The sequence below is a fragment of the Mercenaria mercenaria genome, chromosome 1 (assembly GCF_021730395.1).
Source record: "Mercenaria mercenaria strain notata chromosome 1, MADL_Memer_1, whole genome shotgun sequence".
NCBI lineage: Eukaryota > Metazoa > Mollusca > Bivalvia > Venerida > Veneridae > Mercenaria > Mercenaria mercenaria.
Genome location: NC_069361.1, coordinates 105,088,541 through 105,112,173, shown reverse-complemented (window position 1 = coordinate 105,112,173; position 23,633 = coordinate 105,088,541). Strand labels below are relative to the sequence as shown.

At 34.6% G+C, this 23,633-nt stretch overlaps 2 protein-coding genes across 4 annotated transcripts; both read left to right on the top strand.

Moving 5' to 3' along the window:
* The first annotated feature begins 7,070 nt into the window (after positions 1-7,070).
* On the top strand, positions 7,071-20,777 carry LOC123527735 (uncharacterized). Of its 3 annotated transcripts, none has more exons than XM_045307397.2 (6): positions 7,071-7,141; positions 12,851-13,286; positions 15,698-15,766; positions 16,515-16,875; positions 17,186-17,239; positions 19,404-20,777. In XM_045307397.2, the coding sequence occupies exons 2-6, from the start codon at positions 12,897-12,899 to the stop codon at positions 20,660-20,662; spliced, it is 2,133 nt and encodes a 710-aa protein (XP_045163332.2). In that variant the 5' UTR covers positions 7,071-7,141; positions 12,851-12,896; the 3' UTR covers positions 20,663-20,777. The 3 variants fall into 3 exon arrangements, with proteins under 3 accessions (XP_045163332.2, XP_045163326.2, XP_045163316.2); XM_045307391.2 differs by having other exon boundaries at positions 7,109-7,197; XM_045307381.2 differs by having other exon boundaries at positions 7,114-7,226.
* LOC123527726 (ankyrin-3-like) lies at positions 20,666-23,203 on the top strand. Its single transcript, XM_045307367.2, has one exon. The coding sequence runs from the start codon at positions 20,848-20,850 to the stop codon at positions 22,153-22,155; it is 1,308 nt and encodes a 435-aa protein (XP_045163302.2). The 5' UTR covers positions 20,666-20,847; the 3' UTR covers positions 22,156-23,203.
* Positions 23,204-23,633: the final 430 nt, after the last annotated feature.

Genomic DNA, 23,633 nt, shown 5'->3' with positions numbered 1-23,633 from the left:
ATGTGTCTCTAGATTATATTTTTGTACTGGTAGCATGTGTAAATGTTGAGTTCGGCTAGATGGCGAGGTAGGTGGCATACATTTCCACCGCCGTCAATGAACAGGCTACTCACCATTTGTCCAAATCAAAGGTTTCTTTCTGTTGCAAATTGGTCACTTTTGTAAGCGGGTTCCTTTTTGAAACAAGTATGTTGATATTTTCTGAATCAACAGTTTTTTTCTGCTTTTTTCTCTGCATATGTCTGGTGCTATTTTGTAATTTTGGTTTTGGTCGTTAGCGTACTATAATATTCTCGTCATTTGGGCGGTGTTCAACAAAATGACATACAATGGCCTTAAATTCGTTCGTCGAGCCAGCCATAAACACACATAAACAAGTTGAATCTGCAACGAAAAAAAATCACAATATAGTATTTATTAGTAGGGCCGGGCTTTCTGCTAGATATTGAGAGTACGTCTTAGTGGCATCCCAATGCAAAATTATAAAAGATACCTTTAACTGTTTTTGAGATAATTCGTGTAAAATCAACTTAATCAATGATCAATGGAAGAATAGAAAATATATATACATTTACAACTGCTAAACGTGACAAAAAATATTGCCCGCTGTTGCACTATGGTGACTGAGAGTTACGTTTAGAGCTTATTACATAAATTACAACAGAGTAAACGCTATAAATATCAATGTAAAACATCACGTATCTTCAGGGCTAAAGAAATTACTGTTTTGTACTTTGGAAAAGAAATGATAATGTACATTTTGTAAGATTAATTCTATAAAACTCAGCGATAATGTAAACAATACACAGTACAGTAAAATGTGATACAAGTCAATACTCAGTACATATATTTGCAATGCACAGTACACCATCGACGTTCATTTATCATCGATTTCTCCGTCATTTGAACATTTACAAAGCTGAAATTTTGCACATATTTTCTTTGTATGTAACTAAATAAATCATACGATTCAAAATTTTTATCACAAGACAATAAGTGACGATACCGGGAGAAATATGTCCCCGACCTGCATTTATCAGATAAAAATGCCATTTTATCACAAATTTTAGCGTTTCCTCATAATATTGACTCATTTTACGCTTGTGGGAGCATATACACAGTATCTAGTTATTAAAAACAATGATCTTTTCTTCTATAGAAGTATAATACAATAGTAAATAGGTGTTTTACTTACCTTGTTGACGAAAAATAAACACGTTTTCGGAAAATACCTTATCACTAAATGGCAATATCCGGTGTACGCATCCTCACCGTGAATATGAAGTAGAAAAATAAAACCCAACATACCTACATGACAAAGTTTGAAGTATACATGTGAAGCATACGCGAAAATTAACAATAATTATAAATATAATAGTAAATTAACATTAATTTAAAAGCTAATCACACATATATAATTACAGAAACAATCAAAAAAAACTAAAAACTTAAAAAAGAATTACGATTTAAAGAAAAAATGAAGTCAAGCGGTGGAAAAGGGTACCTTGAAGCAACAATAAGGGGAGGTAATAAAACGGCAATAAAATATCAAATTGCTGGAAATTAGAGCAAATATATTCTTAACTCTTACATAAGTTATTAATATTAATATAAAGTTAGAAAATAAATTAAAAATAATACTACACAGTTATAATATCTAAGCTGTAGGATTATTGCGAAAATGTTAGTATATAAACCACCATTAACTTTTACTCGGTAACTTTATTCATACAGTAAACAATACGCTGGTGTTCATACCGGATAGGTGCACGGTATATAACCGGTGAATCCAGGACGTTTCACGTAATAATCTATCCATGTCATTATTTACAATGTCAATAGGTAAAAAGCTGAAATCATCTAACTTGTGATCAGTACTGTTGAAATATGTAGCCACACCACTAGCATATGCAGGATCGCTGAAATTGTTAATGTCAAATTTATGATTTTAGAAACCTGTTGTGTTTGACCCACATACTGCATGTTACACTTTTTACAAGTTATGACATAAATGACATTTGATGATGTGCAGTCTGTATTAAATCTAAGTTTGTACATAGAAGAATTTGAAGAACTAACGAATTCATCAGTTTCTACTATCCTGCTACAATGTGTACACCTAGGTCGCTAGCATTTGCTGGAACGGGCGCTGACGTGGGTATGGGGCATTGCAGAATATCTAGACTTTACAAGAAAGTCTTTTAAGATTTTTACCACGTTTATATGCTAAGATGGGTGTAGAGGAATGCAACTGTTGGACTGAGACATTTGACGATAGTTTAAATAAATCCCAGTATTTATGTATGATACTGCCAATGTTAGGGAGGGAGGGATTATATTCAGTAACTAAAGGCACAATATCAACTTGAGCAGAGTTGTTATTATATTTCAGGGCTTCGTCTTGTGTAACATTACGCAACATGTTAAACGCAGCATCAATTACACTATCTGGGTAATTTCTGGATTTGAAAAATACACGTAGTGTCCAGAGATATAGCAAACTGATTATCGTCACATATAATACGACGATATCGCTTAGCCTGACTGTAGGGAATACCGTCTTTACAAGTCTTTACTTAATCTGTGATCGTTCTATTCTTTCTTCTCAACAAGTCCTACTAAAATACTTTAAACTTTAGCCTGCTGGGGGCAAGTGATTTGTCCGTTCAAACTGATCATGATCTGCACTGTTTGCTATTTTCAGTGAACATCCCTTCGAACAATGAATGGTACTGCCCAAATTGAATAACGGGCCGGTCCATTTTAGAAATTCAATTTCTTGATTTATCAGTCTTTTCTTTAGCCAATTTCATATTCAACACTTTTAGTGGAAATCTTCAACCAAACTTTTATCATAATATCAAAAAGCGCTTTCAAGACCAGTTTATAACTGTAGTCTTTTAACTCCTCATCAAAGATTATAAGATCAAGAAAAAACGTATGTAAAGAAAACGTGGATGCTGCTGCTTGTTTGCCTCCAAAAGAAGTACAACGGGTTATCGATCAGATGTGGTTGTACCTGCATTGCTGACTGTATGAAAAAGCAATATCCTTCCTTAAACTTAATGCAAACTCACTGCTGAGGTGATATTTAAAATTTCCTTAATATTGACTCATTCATAATTGAATTACTGACGAATAAGTGGCATACGAGGGCCTCTATACGTTTCCGTAGAAGTTTGACACGCTAGAAACTCGTGTTTTACTAGGATGTCTTTATAATTTTGCAAGCCGTATTGAAAACTATCGTATTGTTTCGGAGATATTTACTTTTTGTATCAGGTTAGTTATACACTAAGCAAAACAAGACTCTGAAATTAGAGCATGCATTAAAGTACGTTAATATTTGGACATGTCTTCAAGTGGGATACTAAGAGAACTGCACACATCATATGATAAGTCTGCACGTTTGATAAACCGGAAGTGATGGCGTAGCGTCATTTATCCGGAAAACGTGGAATAAAACCTAGATTCGGCGTACGGAAATGAAAATCATTTTATGAATTAATAGCAACCTATGAGTAAATTTATTACAATGGCACTGTTACTGTCTTTCTGAAGTTAAAACATGATATTAAAACATCTGACACGTTAAAAATTCAAAATAATGTTTTAAAATTAGCGTGAAAAGTGCGGTCGTCTTTAATCATGGTCAAATACCTCAAAGTTAAGCACACGGGCCTATATATTTTTTTTCATCACATTATAGGCCATGTGTTTATTTACAACTGTGGGAAGTTTCATTAAATTCTACATTGTAGAGAAATTTCTATTCGCGAAAATGTTATGAAAGTTATGATTTTCCATAACTTCCATAGAAATGCTTCGCTATTTTTCAAATTAGATCCTCTTTATGCTGATTCTAGGTATCTGAATTTTTGAAATCAGATTAATCATATTTCTCATACGTAACCAGATAGATTCGCGTAAAACATAAATTAAACATTTTCAAAACTGCAAATATTATGAAAAAATGCGTTGGCTCACTTCTGCTAGAAACACCAATAATTTCGAAAATGACCATTTGAAGGAAAAAAACACAGTAAAAGTTTCGCGAAACATTTATTATGCACGAAAACTTTGCAATTTTCATGAAAGATTGGTCCATTTTCGCGAAACTTGATCGATTGTGTTTAATCTTTGGTAATGAGTGTCTGCGCTATTGTGGTTTTACGTTTATCGACTGTTATTAAGAACATGGCATTTTCCTTGTATATTCGTCCTTGTTCAAATTACCCTTTGAGTTTCCTCTTGTTACGTTATCACTTACCCCAGAACTCGCATTTTGCCCCTTACATTTCCCCTCCTTCCCCTATCTAAATACAATTATGATTTTATTTTAAACCCCCCGAATATTTGCATAATGTCCTCTATGCCTTGTTCTCTCTCGTCTTCTTCCTCCTCCAATTTTATCTCTTACCTAATTACTTTATTGGTTTTACGAAAGAAACTAACGAAATTTTCCACTTAATACAGTCTTTTGTTGGGTAAACCTTTTTCTGGTGTGTTCGAATACATAATTCTTTTACTGGCATACGACGAAGTGGCACTAAACAGCGAAACACTAAATTATTATTTTTTGAAAATCAGACGTAAATAACGGCCTCGTGGTTCAATTCTTACGCATCTGAACTCTGAACCGTGGTAAATCAGACGATAAACAACTCGAAGGCCTTGATTATTTGTTAAATAGATGCAGACGTTATTGTTTAGACAATACACATAATGCGCTCATTGAATAACTGGATCAAATGATACATAAACTTACACAAGACATGATGCTTTTTGTTATTTTTCACAAGTATTATACTCATTTTTATATAAGATACCGGGGTTTCTATATTCTTTAAACTGATAATTCTGTCAATTCTATTTTGTCTTTCATATCTGATACCAACTTGTAAAGATTGTTTTCTTGTGCATTTTAAAATAATAAAGCTTGTTAGGTTCTTCCCAAGAAAGACAGCTCGGAAAGTTGCCATATGACCTATAATTGTGTCGGTGCGATGTTAAACCGTCCCACTCCCCCAGCCCAACACACACAAAAAACTAACCATTTATTTTCTAGTTCAATCTGCTATTTCATGAAGCCTTTCCGACGATCTGACTACCTGTTTAAGTTTTGGTAGTCATCACACTGGACATATTTTACTCGAAGAACACTTCGCAAAATGGCTAAAACTGAGAAATGTAAGATCAATACACGTGTAAAAATGGCTTAAAGTCGAGGCAAGTTTCCTTTCTAAGTTTGCTTCTGCATTCGAACTTTAAAAAATGTCCCGGCGCATCGAACCCGGATATCATTTATACCATTTTGCATTATTGAATGTAAGGTAAGACGACTTTTATGTCAATTGGCCATAGTTTGCTCTGTAATTAGCCGAAATGAAACTTTTCTGATAGAAAAATATAAATTGTTCTACAACAGAAGTTGAGGAGCTTATACATGCATTGCATGTCAATAATTTTTTATTTGTTGGGTTAAAGTCGCATTGGCACAGTGATAAGTCATTTGGCAACTTTCGAGCTTTGATGGTGTAGGAATTCAATAGGTGCCACGCCGTGAATTATTTCATCAAGGGGTGGGGGTGGCACCTGGTTAGAACCACCAATCTTCCGTAAGCCAGCAACCCTCGCATGAAGAATTCAACGCACCGTGTGAGGGTCGAACCCTCATCGGTGAGGGGTAAGTGATTCGAAGTCATTGAACTTAACCACTCAGACACGGCGGCCCCTAACGTGTCAATAAAGTGTCAGGTTGCGCAAAGATTTAATATGGTAATTTCTTACATTTTAATCATATTTTCCACCAATTTAAAAAAGAAATGTTATTAAAATTGATATTACATGTAATAGTTTGTTTATATTTATAGACGTTATAAACGATTAACAACTGCAGATTTTACATGTACAGATTTGAATTCAAACATTGTGTCTTATTTATATATTGTAAATATATTGTACAATATTGGATATACATCCTGGACAGATATCAGATCATTATGTAATACTGCAGTTACTTTCCAATAGGGGACTTTGTATTAATAAGCATTGTTTTCATTCAGCTGCTAATATATATGCGATCAGTCACCAACGGTAAGAAACAAAACCAAAGCGTTGCCTGTAATTCTATGTTATCGCAGTTAAAATGGTTAGTACCGTTAACAGACACAAAGTGACCATTTTAGTAAGTCATCAAGAATGCCATGTGGAAAAAAAGGAAAATAGTAAGATTCTGGGAAAAACATTTGAGGACTACATGTGCAAATTAGGACATAGTAGTCTAACCTCAGTTATGAGTGTAGAAACTACAATCGCTCAGTTTACGGGTTGCTAGCATATTACTGATAGCAACACGTAAACTTCCAGAAAACTGTACTGCCTTTTATCCATAATCTGCGACGGACCTCTTGTAATTACATAGGCACAAGTAGAAATATATACAGTTTCATAAGTGACTAGTTATTGACTGCAAATTAATAATTTCATATACTTACATATTTACGTATGCATAAGTAGTAATTATATCAGAAAATAAAATTGACATTTGTTGTCAGCTTCTTTAGAAGATATGATTAACGAAATGAAGAACGTTTAGAGAGAAGATGAAGTATTATTTTATTAGTACGAAGGCAGTGATAAAATCAGTCAAAAGCAACAAAACCTATTTATAAATAATGGCTGAATTCGCTTATAACTAGTGAATTTACTCTCAAGGCGAGCGTAATAACACACTTTACTAAAGTTTGTATTTGTTTCGTTAAGTTGCAAATGCTATATAAGGCTTTTAATTTTATGTCAAAAACACATAAACCAGCTGTCCAAATGGACAATTTGCCAAATAACATGTTTAAAAAAGTACTGCTATTAACAGTTGACAGTTAGAACCTTAAAGGGAGGGAATCACAAACAACAAATTCAGTAATATTTCCAACAGTGTTAGTCAAATTTTAAAACCTTATACATATTTTTTAGAAAACAATAGGATTTAACCAGAAAACTGTATGTTATATATTCGTGACAAAAATGTGGCAACATTATGATAAATAAAGGCATTTTTACACTTCAACCGTGACCGTAGTTTAATTGTTTATTACAAGCTGAACTTGCCGTCTTTAATCCGGAAGAGGACGTAATGCAGGTGAAATTTTATGGATTGATTTTAAAATATCGTAGAATTTTAACATTATTGAGGAGGTATGTTGATACTGCTGTTCAATAAAAAGGTATTATTCAAAGTTCTTATTTTGCTAAAAATGTTATTCATTTTACCTGTAAATGCAATTCATTTTACCTGTAAATGTTATTTTAACATACTAAATTATGACCTTAAAATTTAAGTCGGTGGTGATAACGAAGCGAAAATAGTCATTGAAGTGGAGAATATTTGCGGCCTGCGCTTATAGAGTTAGATCTTTAGATTATACGCGTGTTCGTTTAATGTCTGTGTGCCATTAATATAAACATATATATCAGAGAAAGAGTTTTACATGATGATGTATACATTATTTTATCGATTCGGTCTACTTACACGATTGTTGTTATCTTTGTAAATAGCTAGTCATCGCTTGTCGCATGCCCTCATGAGCCCTGAATTTATAAATAAACTTGAAACTTTATATTGTATCAACTGGATTTTATTTGATTATATGTGTTATCTGTAAAAGGGCCCGTCTATTTCCCCTTCTGTTGACAGTTATTAGACATTTACGGATTAAGTCTACGTGGACTGTGGACACCTAAGGCGATAGATTTTTCAAGGGGACCGTCTCAAGATAGTTTAATTATATTATGCGCGATATGAAAAAGAGTTTATAACGGCAATAGGGTTTTAGTTATTATATCATCACTATGCGGTAGGTGATATAAAATTTGGATGTGCCTGTTTTTAGCTCGACTTCCCGAAGAAAAAGTAGAGCTATTGCATTCGCTCCGGCGTCGGCGTCGGCGTCGGCGTCTCTGTTGGTTAAACTTTTTGATAAAGTCAAATATCTCTGTTGCTGTCAAAGCTATTGACTTGAAACTTAAAATATCTATATACTATCAAAGTCTACACAAGGAAGAACAATCCCCATAGCTCTGATTGAATTTTTACAGAATTATGCCCCTTTCTAATTTAGCATTTTTGGTTATAGTTTTTGATAAAGTCAAATATCTCTGTTACAATCAAAGTTATTGACTTGAAACTTAAAATAGTTATTTACTATCGAAGTCTACACCAGGAAAAACAATCCTCATAACTGTGATTTGAATTTTGACAGAGTTATGTCCCTTTTTAACTTAGAATTTTTGGTAAAAGTTTTTGATATTTTTTTTTATTTAACGTCACACCGACACATGATAGGTCATATGGCGACTTTCCAGTTTTAATGGGGGAGGAAGACCCCAGGTGCCCCTCCGTGCATTATTTCATGACGAGCGGGCACCTGGGTAGAACCACCGACCTTCCGTAAGCTAGCTGGATGGCTTCCTCACATGAAGAATTCAACGCCCCGAGTGAGGCTCGAACCCACATCGATGAGGGGCAAGTGATTTGAAGTCAGCAACCTTAACCACTCGGCCACGGAGGCCCCCAAAGGTTTTGATAAAGTCAAATATCAGAGGATGGGAGCAAAATACTGTTGAAGACCTAAAGAAAATGACATCAAAGGGAATAAATTCCCCGAAAACTCTTAGTCCATTAAAATTATTAACAGGTACAGATGTGTCAAAATACACCTTAACTTTGTAGGTACCATCCATGTTGTACCAAAGAAAAGTGGTCTCGGTTTTTACCTACGGCTAATAATAAAAAAGTTACAAAATAACCTATTTCTAGTAACATAAAAGGAAGTAATTCAATAAAAATATTGTAAGTGAACAAAAAAAAAGAATCTGCCAAATAAAAACAAGAGCACCGCAATGCAAAGCAACATAAACACAAAACAAAGTCATGTGACCTTTAACCTCTAAGTGTGACCTTTACTTTGAAGCGAGCTATGTGCTCTGCACGTCGTCTCAATGTGGTGAACATTTGTGCTAAGATTTTTTTAATCCTTCAAGCAGTTTAAGAGTTACACATCGCACTCGAAACAAAGTTATATGACTTTTGACCCCTAAGACGGACACACAGACAGACAGACGGTCAGACGAACACCAAAATACGTTCCTTCGGGCGTATAATAACAACAAAGGAATGGAGACGCAAGATATTACGTTTTCTACAGTTTTCACAATGTTTTACCTGCTGACCTACATTTTGATCCCAGCTAACCCAGTTAAGATTTATTTTCATTTCGGACGACGACGACGATGGAATACGGATACATTGCGAACAGATAAGCTCATCTTTTCAACTTTGTCGCAGACGCGCAACTTATAATATTGAAGAACCTTTCGGGAAAGTGTTATGACGCTAGATCAAATACTTTTTGCGATATGCATAACAAAACACCTCTCTGGCGAACAGACAGACGGACAGACAAATCCAAATCTTATCCTGTGCGGTTACATAATAAGCCAGACCTTACCATCATTATTGGAATGTTTTCCTACCACACATAAATTAAAATTATCATGTTGAGACGGTCCCCTTGAAAAATCGATCGTCTAAGGTGTTCACAGTCCACGTAGACTTAATTCGAAAATGTCTATTTAGAATAGTTTGATGGCCCGAAGCCTATGCGGTCCAAAGTTACTTATAATACACCACGAGTAGATACTAGCATTTAGAAGTGACCTGTCGCTTTTATTAATAGATTTGAAAGGTTACTGGAATAAACCACTTCAGTAAAGGCCTACCTTTAACTAACTTATTTTTATAATAAATATTTAAATGACTGCCTCTTCGACAATTAGACGCCGTGGTGCAGTGGTAAGCGTGACGGCTCTAGAATCTAACTTTTGTGAGTTCGAATTCCAACGGAGATCAATATATATATTTTTTACATTTTATATATTTTTTTTTTCATTTTATATTTTGGTAACATACATTTAAAATGATAATAATGTTAAAGATGTATTTGAATTGCATTACTTGTATCATTTTGCTATTTTCGCATATAACATAGGTTTTTCAAATATCTTTATGATTGTGAATTATTCAACATTGTTGACATAGCTCTTGACAATTTGGTCATTTAAGTAGCTGATGACACTTATTCGGAGGAAACCGACGCCGCCAGCGAGTGTGAGGATGCTCCATTGGGCGCGTGTGTTTGAAATGTATTGAATGTATTGAAATTGTATGAATGAATTTAAAAAATGAAATTGAACTGATGAAATAAAATGAACTAAAAAAAACATGAAAAATAAAATAAAACAAATTCAATCATTAAAAAATCGCCTTGTGTGGGATTCGAACCCACAACCTCTTAATCGCAAGCAAGATTCCTCAATTCTACCAATTAAACTATCGATGCAGTTTCAATCTGCTCGGTATTTGAAATTTATTTATAGTTTTAAATAAGTCAAATATCTTTCAAACCATTATTTAATAAATGGAACAGTCTGGAAAATCCGAATCTAAAAACAAAAGCGACAGGTCACTCCTAATTGCTAATGATAGGTTTTATTGAACTTAAGATTTAGGAGTATATCATCAAAACACAGAAATATTTGATAAATGAACATCTTTACCAATATTTTACCTGACCATTACATGTTCTGCCGTACTGTCCCGTACGACGGATACTTAAAATATTCTGAAAAAGTTGTCCCCCTGAAAATGAATGCCATTTGTAAAGAAATAAAAATAAGCAATTGCTGAAAACTACCTTCCACCTAGTAATGTGAAATTTCAACACTTGTACGTTATTGCAAATGCATCAAAACGAACATATGTAACAGTTCTTGGAAAATGGTGAGTTTTTAAAGGCGTTTGACTGTCCGAAAGTGGGGCCCCTTTAGGCAGTCCTTTTCCGAAATTCAATGTTTATATCAGTAAACTGATACTTGTTCCGTAAAGTAATATACATGTTTTATATGCTGTTCAATTTTCATGTGAAAAAAATCTTTCTTTCTATGATTTGGTGTCGTTTGATTTTTTTTCCTCAAAACGTAATGCTAAGCGTTAACGAATGATTATTTTATTTGTCAGATATTTTGAGATAAGATTAAGCTACACGAATCATTTACTTACGTCGGATATTATTATATCAGGTTTGGCATTTGGCCTGCTGAAAAACGATTTGTCGTAACTACCACTTTTCACTTTTCGAGAAAATCGAAGTTAAAGTTTCAACATGCCAAAATTTTTTTGTTAAAAAAGCTTTTTTGAAAACTCAAAAGCAACTATACTTTGCGTATATTACAGGCAACGTTTGCCCCTTAAATTCTCTTCAACGTTTGTTGTTCAGACAAAATTTTGATTTAATTGCTTGTAGGTACGACATTTTCCTATATTGAGTATTCAGTATGAACTGGAGATACGACAAATCGTTTTCCAGCAGGCGATTTGAGTTTACTAAAATTAATTATCTGGGGAAAAACCTCACTGAAGGGCATCAGGAACTTGCCATTTTTGTTCACCTTGACAACCACCAGCCGCATTAATTCTTGAAATGCGAACTTGGCTTTTGCTGTGCATCAGTTCAAAAGAAACGTGGTTATCCCTGCCCTGTTAAATGTACATCCTTGTTTCATTTTTCCCAACATCCGACTCTTATATATACCCTTTAACACTCCCAACATTATACTGTATTTTGCTTATATTGATTCAGTTAAAACGTACTTGTAGTAACCAAGTTTACAATATTTTTCCGTTACAGCTTCTTTTTGTTGTGGACCTTTATTGTGACACATGACTCTATGGCTGTGCTTTGAGTGCTCTGAGCTTCCTTTAATTTTTAATAGGAAAAAGGATATTTTGACTCAAAAAACATATTTTCTAATAAATAGGATACATCTCTTTGTATCTATGACATATAGTTTGAGTATGTATTTCTGGAGTTTTCTTTATAAACTTGTCAAAAACAGTTCCATTTGTAAATACTGGTAAAAGTTTTTAGTTCTTTATTTTTGATATTGGCACTGGGATAAAACCCCCTTTTGGCAATTTAGAAATGATGGCTGCTTTTTTGTACTGCGTTCAAAACTGATGAAGATCAAGAACTGTTTGTAAACATAAATGCCTCCACGATAGCCTTTTGCAGACTTGATCTTTGTCCTTTAAACTTCTCGGACGGCAGGGGTCATCGGTTGAAAAAAAAATCCTATTGCGCCTAAAAGCAATCCATTATCCAGGAGGTGTCTAAATTTTGCTGTGACATTGACCTTTGAAATTAAAACCTCAAAAACAAATAACTACCATATTTCCATCATGGAGTCATCTTACAAGCTTCCGTTTGCAATATGTTTGTAGCGGTTATACATTTTTTAAAAAAACGGGATGACATTGTGTTGCTTACTTTTATAGCAGTTTCTATTGTTTTCCTTTTTTTTCTTTTTTCTTTTACAAGCAAATACTTAGGATCTTTACAATAAAACAAGACCATGATTAACTTGATTTTTGAGCTTTTCTTTCATTTTTGGCTGACAGTCTTTCTGTTTGATACAAATATCGTAAACATGACTAAAACTTAGTTTGAAATGGGACATAAATCTTCTGTGCATCGCTAGCATGCTTATCATGATCATACATATCTAACATAAAGAATCTTCAATTATTGTTTTATTACTATTACGGTATAACTCTGTTTTGAAAAATTGTATCTGCTGTTTCGAAATAAGACATCTTGCATACATGCCGATGCATGTTTATAAACAATTACTTACAACTGTGATGAAACAGTATGTAAGTGAAATCAGTTTTAAGTTATCTTAATAATAAATAATAAGATAAGAATGCCTATTTCATATTATTTTGTTGTAGTTCTATGGTGGCAAAGTAACACTGACCACTACTAGTACATCATACAATGGCAACAGCAATCGTACCAACAGAAGAGAAAACCAATGGTTTCAGACTGTTGTCCTTGGTGATAGATGGAGGAACATTAGTTTTAAGGCACACATTTGATCAAGCTATTCCACCTAAAACTTTATGCAGTAAGCTAGCTGATGTTGAAGTACGCACAAAGTTGAATGAGTTAAAGAAGACAGGTAAAATTACAGCAGATCAATGGCGCCTACTTTACCCACAGGTGGGTAAACCCGATTCAGCAAAATTTGACATCAGCCTCTTAACTTGTTTACTTCATCACATATGTGGTCTAAACGAGCACTCCCGTTCATGGCAAGGCATTCCGTCTTCAATGGATATTTCGTTGGAGGCAGACATTCAGAAAATGAGGCTTTGGAGAAACGAGGTAGGACGTTACTCTAAGACAATTTGTCTGCTTTAGTATGGCTGCTTTTGTGTCACTGTCGCTGTTTTACACTGCAAAAATCTCTAAGAAATAAAATGAGGTAAAATATATTTAACTGTTTGCATTTGCAGCAAAGTAGTTGCTGTTGAACTTTACAATAGTAATACACCAGACGATCAAACTAACAAAACGTCATCACAATGAATTAAATTTTCATGTCCCTTTTGTGATTGGACATTTTGGATAAAACACAAAGTTTTTTCAAAGGTGGTTAATCAGATTTTGGTCAACTTATCGATTTTTTAAAAACTTTACCAACTGATCATTTACACTTATTTGTAGTCATCGAGCTCTTAATACACACATCAGATATTCACTGAAAGTATTTTTAAACTTTGATTTTTCTATCCTGGTTGCCCAACTAAGATAGCATTATTTTAACATAAGTATGAATTTAACAAACACACTTTGCCTAAGGAATGTTATGAATATAAGCATTAATGTATTAGAGTTGTAAAAGATTTGCATTGACAAGAACATATTTTGACAAAATTCATTAGAAATGCAAGTTTATAAAATTTTCATTACCTCCCTTTGTCTATTCTGGTTGCGCAACCAAGAAAAGGAATTCCGAAGCTACACCTTGTTTCAAAACTTGCCTTTTGTTTCAAGTAGTTGAAATATTCCAATATATATCAAATGCAAATGTATAACTAGAAATTGTATTGAAATTAAAAGAAATAGTCCACGTTTTAAACATTTTTGTATAAAAGGGAGATGACTTCAAAATTTCATAAAAATTAATAAATCATACATTTCCAATAGGGATCTAACTCTATATAATGGGTCTTCTTTTCCTTAAATACATCTCTTACGGAATATATGAAAACTGAACGAAGGGCGAGCATACAGTTGCCGCTTTGTCCGTCCTTCCGTCCGTCTGTCCGTCACACATTTGTCCGGAGTATAACTTGAAAAATATTAATGGCATTTGATTGAAACTTCAACTGATCATAGAGGTCATTAAGACAAAGTGCAGTGTCAAAGAATCATAACTCTAGCTTACCTAGTTTTATAATTATCTCCCTTTATTATACAAAATATGGAGTATAACTTGGAAAGTATTAATGGCATTTGACTGAAACTTCACTTAATCATAGAAGCCATTGTAACAAAGTGCAGTGTTAAAGAATCATAACTCTACCTTACCTAGTTTTTGAATTTTGAATTATCACCCTTTATTATACAAAAAAGGGCCTGTCCGGTGCAATACTTAAAAAAGTACTAATAGCATTTCATTGAAACTTCACAAAATGATAGAGGCCATTGACGGAAAGTGCAGTGTTAAAGAACCATAACTCTGCTTTACCTAGTTTTTGGATTATCTCTTTTTATTCAATTTTCTTCGTTTTAATATCTCCATTTTGTTTTATTTCTAATACGTTATTCCCCATATTCGGACAAGCACATGCATCCGGGAGCATCATTTGGTTTTACTGATTCTATGTTCACATAGTTATGGCTCTTTATTAATTATTTTCTCCATATGTATATGGAAAACAATGTCCGCACTATTTTTCAGTCATTGCCAGTCTTTCATCAAATCTTGTTATTATCATCACCAGTACCATGTGTAGTTGTGCATGTGCGAAGCACGTTCGATTTGAATGATTTTTCAACAAGTTATGCTAACATATTTCATATGCTGTTAAGTATAACTAGTTGATGACCCTTAGTGAATACATGGTCCCTTGACCATGACCTTGACCTACTGACCTACTCTCGTCTTATTAAGGTATTGCCATGAAATTCGGACCACTTGTACAGTTATGAACACACATTTCAAAACTGACCTTGATTTTGACTTACAGACCTAGTTCTTCTTTTTAAAGTACAGCAGTGAAATTTGGAGATCTTTTACGTTTTTTTGTGCATCTTTGTACATTTCCTCCCTGTACAATATACATATGCAATGTATCATATTTTCAATAGCCCTGTTCCTCTGACAAGGGGTGTTCATCACCATTATTGGTAGGTCTTGTTCTTTCTTGAGTACCCAGTTCACAACATTTAACACAACCCTTATTGATATCATAACTAACTTTACGCAAATGCTTGGTAAATTTACATAAGTGTACAATGTCTCTCCGAACGTCTCAAACAAACCCATGACATGTATAAAATCAGACTGATCGCCAGATTTATGCAACAAAACAAGTATAACAATTGCGTTAATGTCATTCTGACACCACATGAAAAACAGCGGTTATATTTTTACTAGGTTTTAACATCAGTTGAATACTTTGAGATCCCACACTCCCCCACACACATGTGAATACGGCCTTTATGCGGTGTACAACTCGTCATTGTGATAAACTTGAAATACCTAATAGAAATATACTTTTTTTCAGATGAGCCATTCTAAATCAATGTCATTCTCAGATCAGACATTTCTACACAAATGGAGCGAAATTGAGCAGGTTAGTATATCCTTTTTTCATTTACTAGTTTACCGCAGCATAATACCATATACGCGTGTGGGTTTTCAAATTCATAAAACATGTAAGTTTAATACGCAGTTTCAATGCATTGTTAATAAAAGTAATCCCCTTCACGCGAATTCTTAGTGTAAGTATATTTATAAAACTTTTTAATAAAGAAAAATACCTAGTCCTACAGGCATGTACTCTTAGATGGCTTGGCGAACAAGCAAGAAGATAAATATCAGAGAAAGGCAGTCCCTGTTTGATTTCAAATCTGCCTAAAAGAGACTTGGGTATACAATCTTTCCCTTAGAGATAAATCACACATGAAAACCCAACCCAACTGTATAAGGACTGAACACAAAACATAGCCTTTGATATTCTTTATCTCTTGCTAATTCCGTTTCATATACATAGATGATTTTATACTGCTAAATCATGTCATAAATTGCTGGCTTTGTGTACAATTGGCAATCGGAAGTACAAAAGCTATGTAACATGAAATATTCGTTGTTAATTTTCACACCCATTTCAGGTTTCAAGTATATATGTGTATATTTAAAGAGTCATTTTAAAGATTCGAACTCTTAGATTACAGTCATATATGTATGTGTTCTAAGAACTAGTTTCAAGATTCAAAATTGTTGCACAGAAAAAAACACCCTAGAACTTACTATAGGATTTTATAATTTGAACAGTTGCCAGAAGATGCATATGTTTGTCTTCGAACGTGTATTTATTTTAGGTTATCCTCCGACTTGGAAAAGATATTCCGACACTAAGGAATGATATTCACATGCTTAAGGAAAGTAGCATTGATCCAAAGAGGGAAAAGTACTACCAGGAGAAATTGAAAGAAAGTAACGAAATTGACACCATCAGAACTAAGGTTACGGAGATTGAGAGTAATGTTCAGGATATTGAACAGAAACTAGAAGGTACGAACATACAACAACAGGACATATACCTACGACAAGGAAACCTTGAACAAAAACTTACAGAAGACAGTGTCAATAGGGATGTGCAACAGAAAAGTATTAGTGAACGTCTAAGTGAATCCGAAACGAAAGCCAATCAACTGAAAGAATCATTTGCTCAGCTCTCTCGTAGGTTATTTTTCTAAATACAACTTGTAATGTCTAATGTAAAGCAGCTATGCAAAAGTTTCTTTCCTTTTTTAAATGATAGTATTTGTGTATTTTGCATACACTATGCTAGTATTCTAATACAACAAATATAGGTTAAAAAGTCTGAAATGTTTAACTGAAAGTGTTACTTGTGCTAAAGGGATAATAACCTCTGGCTCCAAAAATTCAGTGTTGTAATATTTGCATCAGGTAAATACCAATGTCTAAAACAATATCTTGTAGGTCCAAAAAGAAATAAATAATTAAGGTTTCACATGCTTATTTGCAGAGGTAACGGAGGACAAGATTCGTCGAGTATCATCGAAACTGGATGGCTTACGTTGTAAGTAATCTCCATATCAAACATTCACTTGGTTTAAGAAATTTGTCAGACATCTCAAATCTAATGGTTGTGTTGTATACATAGGCAGTGAGTGACATTAAAAATATTTTACCACTAGCATAGTCAGTTGTACGAATGTATGTGTTAGAAAACAGTCACTTTTGCAAATATGATTTAAATTCCAATTATACAGTCACTTAAAGCATGTTCAGAAGTCTTTGCTGGGGGTGCCCTGTGCTTCCGGGAAATCTACCCTTACCTTTCATCTTTTATAGTATTTAATATTACGTTATGTGTATTATTTACTTCATGAAATATACTACAAATGCCAAATCTTTTCATGCCATGATTGATTTATCACAAGAAAGTATCAGATAATGTCTTTTGTGTTAGGAAACTTTTGTCAAAACCTTACTACACAAATCCATAAGCATTTGTCTGTAAAATAGAGAAAAGTGGAAACTTCACAGGTCGCTCAACACGACAAAAACGAAAATGTTGCAGGCTCGATTTGATTGAGCCTGTTCATGGACGGTAGTGGAAATGCATGCTACCGTCCACGCCCTCTAGCCCCGGGTTGAGCAGAACTCAACATTTACACATGTTAAAAGTACAAAAAGCAATCTAGAGACATCCGCAGATGTATTCAAACGGCGGTGGACATGGAACCTTCAATGATACACGTGTTGAGGCGTGTAATTCCATGAAGAGCGGCGTTTGGTCCCCAGATAAAGTAAAGGGTTTGCCCCAAACGAGAAAACAATGGGCAGAACTAAACAAACTGGAATTTAGGAAGGGGATCTGAGGTTATGGAGCCTGAGTATCACAGGAACTGTCAAAAGACAAAATTAAAAAGAGGCACCATATCCAAGGGATGATTAAACAATACCCAAGGCTATGAAAGCGGGAGTATTAGAACCACCCATGCCGAAATGGTCATGTTGAGAAACTAAACAGTACCAATAACACGACATAAAAGTCGTGCTGAACGATCTGAGAAGATCGAAATATAACAGCCCTTGTAAGTTTAGTGTTCTCAATAAAACAGTGTCTGCAATTTCATTTTTATCCTGTTTGGTGACATGTGGAGTTTCCATTTTTTATATATTTCTACATTTCAGAAAATGACTTGTTTTCTGGGGGCTATTCTGGATTCCGGTCCGTCCGTCCATCTGTAGACGGAATTTATCCGCACTATTTCTCAGCAATTATTTGCCAGATTTCCATCAAACCTTTTAATTATTATCAGTACCAAGCCTAGTTGTGCTTGTGCGAAGTGGGTTCCATTTGGGTGATTTTTCATTTAGCTATGCCCCTTCATTATTTTTTTCTTTATATGTAAATAGAAAAAAAAATGTCCGCGCTATTTCTATGTCCTTTTATGCCAGACTTTTATCAAACCTTGTCTTTGGAACCAAGTTAAGTTGTACATGTGCAAAGCACGTTCAGTTTAAATGATTTTCACATAGTTATGGCCTATGTATATGTAACAAAATTGTCCGGGCTATTTCTCAGTCAATGTAAGCCAGACTTTTATCATTATCATTGGTACAAAGTGTAGTTGTGTATTTGCAAAGCACATTACATTTGAATGATTTTTTCACGAAGTTATGACCCTTTATTTGTTTCAAATAATAACATGTTTTGTGCATCTTTGTACATTTTCTCCCTGTACAATATACAAATGCAATGTATTATATTTTCAATACGCATGTTCCTCTTGCAGATCTTATACAGTTTTGCACAACATTTTTGTGCATCTTTGTACATTTTCTCCCTGTACAATATACAAATGCAATATATCGTATTTTCAATACCCTTTTCCTCTGACATTAAACTGCTGTCTGTGGGGGGAGGGGGGGGGGGTATTTATCACTATTAGTGATAGGTCTAGTTGGGTTCCCTCAGAAGTGTTCCTTATGTTAAAAATCATCCTACTGCTTATATCTTCAGTATTCACTAATTATCTTTCTAATAAGATATTCAAAGTACGGAATTATCAGTTAAAGTACTTTTAAAGCGTTATTTCATGTAATAATTATGCTACTGAATATATCAAAATGTCACTTCTACTGCTTCGTTTGAAACCGGTATTTTTTTCTAGCACTTATTCAGAATGTTTAGATGACATGACGTGGAATGTCAGTTTGGTTTCTGGTTTCAGCTATGACAAGACTTTATGTGGAAGATGCACATCGAGACGAAGTTTATGTTGAAACAAGTGCTCATATTAAGCCTAAAGAAACGCTGAATAAGACACATTGCTTGATTTTGTCTGGGCTTCCTGGAGAGGGTAAAACAACGATGGCAACGAAACTGATCTCTGAGGTTTCACATGTGAATTCCGTTTTGAAACTAAGAGAACCTTCAGACTGGAAACATGTTGATATCAGTAAAAATCAGTTCGATATAATATTTATCGATGACATATTTGGAGCGGGATCTTTCGATGAAAATTTACACCAGGGCTGGTCAAAACTATTGCCGGAAATTGAAAAAGCAGTATCTGCGAAGAAAATAAGTGTGATAATAACAACCCGGCATTACATCCTAGAGGAAGCGAGGGAGAAAATGCGTCGCCTGCATCTGTTCATAGATGAAAATGTAATTGTTCTTGATTCCACAACGTTGACTTCTGCAGAGAGAGCGCAGCTGCTAGTAAAACACCTCCAGCATGCAGATAAGTCATGTTTGCCTGGTTTCATCAGCCAATGTAATTCCGTATATGACAGCTCATTTTCGTGTACAAATTACCGATATATGCCAGCACACAATTTTGATACTAGTACATACATATGGGGTGGAAAACGGATAGGATTTCCAGAAATCGTTAATATATTTGCGAATACAGATCAACTGTATAAACAAGGAGCCTCTTTCTTTGAAAAACCAGTAGCGTTCTTCAAAGGATGCATGGAAGATCTTTTTCTTGAAGAAGATAAATATCTTGCGTTGATCTTGATTTGGTGCAGACCTCATCAAGAACTGCAAGTTAATGACCTAATGTCAGCTGATATTAAAACAACAATAAACAAATTTAATTTCGAGTTAAAGGGTGAACTTTTGAAAGTACTACGCAAATCGTTGAAATACCACTCAGGTGGTTTCTTGCAGTTCGACTCAAGATCTGGTAAATATTCATTTTGTCACAATATTGTTAAAGATATGGTTGGGCTTGTTGCGGGCCAAGAATATCCCGAAGCAGTAATAGAGTTCGCAAATGAAGAATTTATCAAGCAATATGTTACAACAGATAAAGAAAAGGTTGATGGATTTCATTTGTATATAGAAGAATACAGATACGAGTGTCTTAGAAGAAAAATTTGCGCCGATGTTACGTCGTCAAAATATGACCGTGTATACAATCTTTGTGCTGGTTCCTTTCGTTTGCGTTCAACCCCTATTTTTTTGGCAAACATTTAAACTCCTCAGTTATTTCCCATGATTGTTTCAGCAACAGGTCTTTCATTGCTTCATTTTACCAAAGCAAAGAGGGAAAAGAAATTTTGTCAAAACCAGTCGCTTCACTGTCAACATTTTTAGGAGCAACGTACAGATTATGTTTACCACAGCAGACCCCAATCTATCTTCCAACATTTGCTCTTAGTATGGGGAATTCTACATTACTAGAAGAGTATTTGCAACGTGAGTTCGTCCGAAGATCCGACATTTCTTCTCAATTTCTAGAGATGTCCTTACTACTTGCTGTGATCGCTGGAATAGTTCCATCTGTTGTAATGTTATTAGACTATGGGGCACCGTTGAATGAAAATTCTATATTGATAGCTTCTTTAAAAGAAGACATAATCGTTCTGGACATCCTTCTAAAAAGGCGTGGATCTAACTATACAGCTGACTATTCCAAAATAAAACATGGAAATAGTCCCTTGATTGCAGCAGCAGCGCGTGGGTTAGTTTCATCAGTCAATTGTCTGATTGAACATGACGTTGATGTTAATAACTGTAACAATGAAAACATATCTGCATTGAGTAAAGCAGTAATTCATGGCGAATATGAAGTCTGTCAAATACTGCTTGAAAATGGAGCCTTTGTAAATGTAAGGGAAGGTATATATAAAAGAACTCCATTGCATATTGTTGCAGATTTAGATCGCAGAAAAAGGAAAAGAAATCTTGTAGATATCACCAGACTGCTTATTCAGCACGGAGCGTCAGTTTTTATGAAAGATTATCGAGGTCATTATCCTATCCATTGTGCAGCTATACGTAACCATAATGAAATTGTTGAAGCTCTGCTCGAAGTGGATATTTCACAAGCGTCTGTAAAGATAAAATCACAAGGTAAAACATCCGCTATCAAAGGCATGGACTTATTTCATATAGCCGTATGGAAAAACAACCCAAAGTTAATCGACATACTTCTGCGCCATAACATCTATCCCAACATGCAAGATTTGTATGGAAGGACACCGTTTTATCGTTCGGTGTACGACAGAAAACAAAAAATAGCCGAGAAATTATTTGGAGTTGCTGACATTCAACAATCAGAGAAGACTGGTTACACTTCATTGCATGCTGCCGTACGAAGTGGCAACATGACATTAGTAAAAATGATTTGTCCGCATGTAGACATCAACGCAAAAGACAAATTTGGAAAGACGCCAATACACACTGCTTGTGAAACCATGAACTTAGAAATATTCTGCATACTTGGTAAAGATTACAGAGCCGACGTTCGGATGCGTACAAACAAGGGCCAGACGATTTTTGATATTCTGCAGAGTAAGAAGGCACAGTCACAAAAAATTAAGACTTTGAAGAAAGATGAATCACCACCTTCGTTTAAGAAATTGTTTGATCAGTTCCAGCAGATAGTTGGTAGTGTAGATTATGATTTTGCATATAACTTTGAACGATTACCATTTTCTTGGAGAGTAATAAGCTCCAGCGACTAGTTTTATCTGTCAGTGAATGAAAAAAAAAAGATTGTGAACTAAAAGTGAAAAGAATGGAACAGGGGCTGTATATTAGCGCACTTACAACAATCGTAAATAAGACTTTTAAAACATGTCATAACTGTAGCATCCGTTTGTCCGTCCAGATTCCGTGTCCAATCTCTAACTGTCATTAATTGTTGAAATTCTTAAATAAAACATGACAAATACAGCTTGGCATGACATTATTGTCGCGTGCAAAAATCATGAAACTCCCCATTTTACTTTTTGAATTAGATCCCATAATGCAATGTTCGTCAGGATTTCGTGTCCGATCTATAACTTTGTCATTCAAAAAGCTATTGTCAAGTGTAACATTATGATGTGTCACGTGCAATAACCATAACTCTGCACTCCTCAATTTTTGAGTTATTTCCCTTATTTGATGATACAGTAGCGAAATTGCTCAAATTGCATACAATGATCATAACTCTATGTCCTCCCCCCCCCCCCCCCCCCCCCCCAACCCCCTCTTTTTCGGCAAAGTTTGCAGTTTTTATTACATGAAAATAACCTTTAATGTCCATTCTTTGGTGTGTTTTTTCGGCTCGCTGCGCTCCTCATTGAACTTGCATATATTTAATATTATTGACGCTGTAACCTATGTATAAAGTCTGTTGATGATCATCTATATCTCAAAAGATCAATGGATTGAGCCCCGACAGCTCTTTACAGATTTTAAATGCCAACCTTCATCCAAGGAAACTCGAGCTCAAAAGTCTTATTTACTGCAAGTGCGAAAAGACTAGTGAATATGGATTAGGTGCTGATATGATAAATGCATTACCAAATAAATGTTTGTTTTTATTATGGACTCTGTACGAGTATTAGATCTAGCCTGGTGAGGAATTAATCTGACATAAGTAATTCTGTACTTTTTACATGAAACAGTACATGAAATCAAATTTTATAGCTGTGTCTTTTTCCTTTCAGTATATTTTTCAATTTTTTTTTTGTTTTTTTTTTGGATTTAACGTCGCACTGACACATGATAGGTCATATGGCGACTTTTTCATGATACAGCTGCATGCTACAGCTGCTAAAATACAGAAAACTTATTTTGTCGTGCGTTTTTTTTAAACGCTATGACGTCATTTCCGTTCATAGACGCAGTTTGCCAGCGCTTTCGTTGATCTAGATTAGTGTAGTTAACCCCCCCCCCCCCATTTTTTTTCGTTTCTATCGGTTACTTGTCTAATATTCTCAGCTGTGTACATGTACATGTACGTATTATTTGTATCATAGAATATGCTTTAAGAAAGACCAGAGCATTACTTTTATTATTAATATGCGAAAATGTATAGCTATGTACCTAATGAAATGTATAAAAATGACAGTTTAAGTTTACATTAATTTTCAAATAAATGATACAAATGTAAACTTTGTTTCATAAACAACAATGACCTCTTATCTATGCACATCGCATCTGTCAAATATTA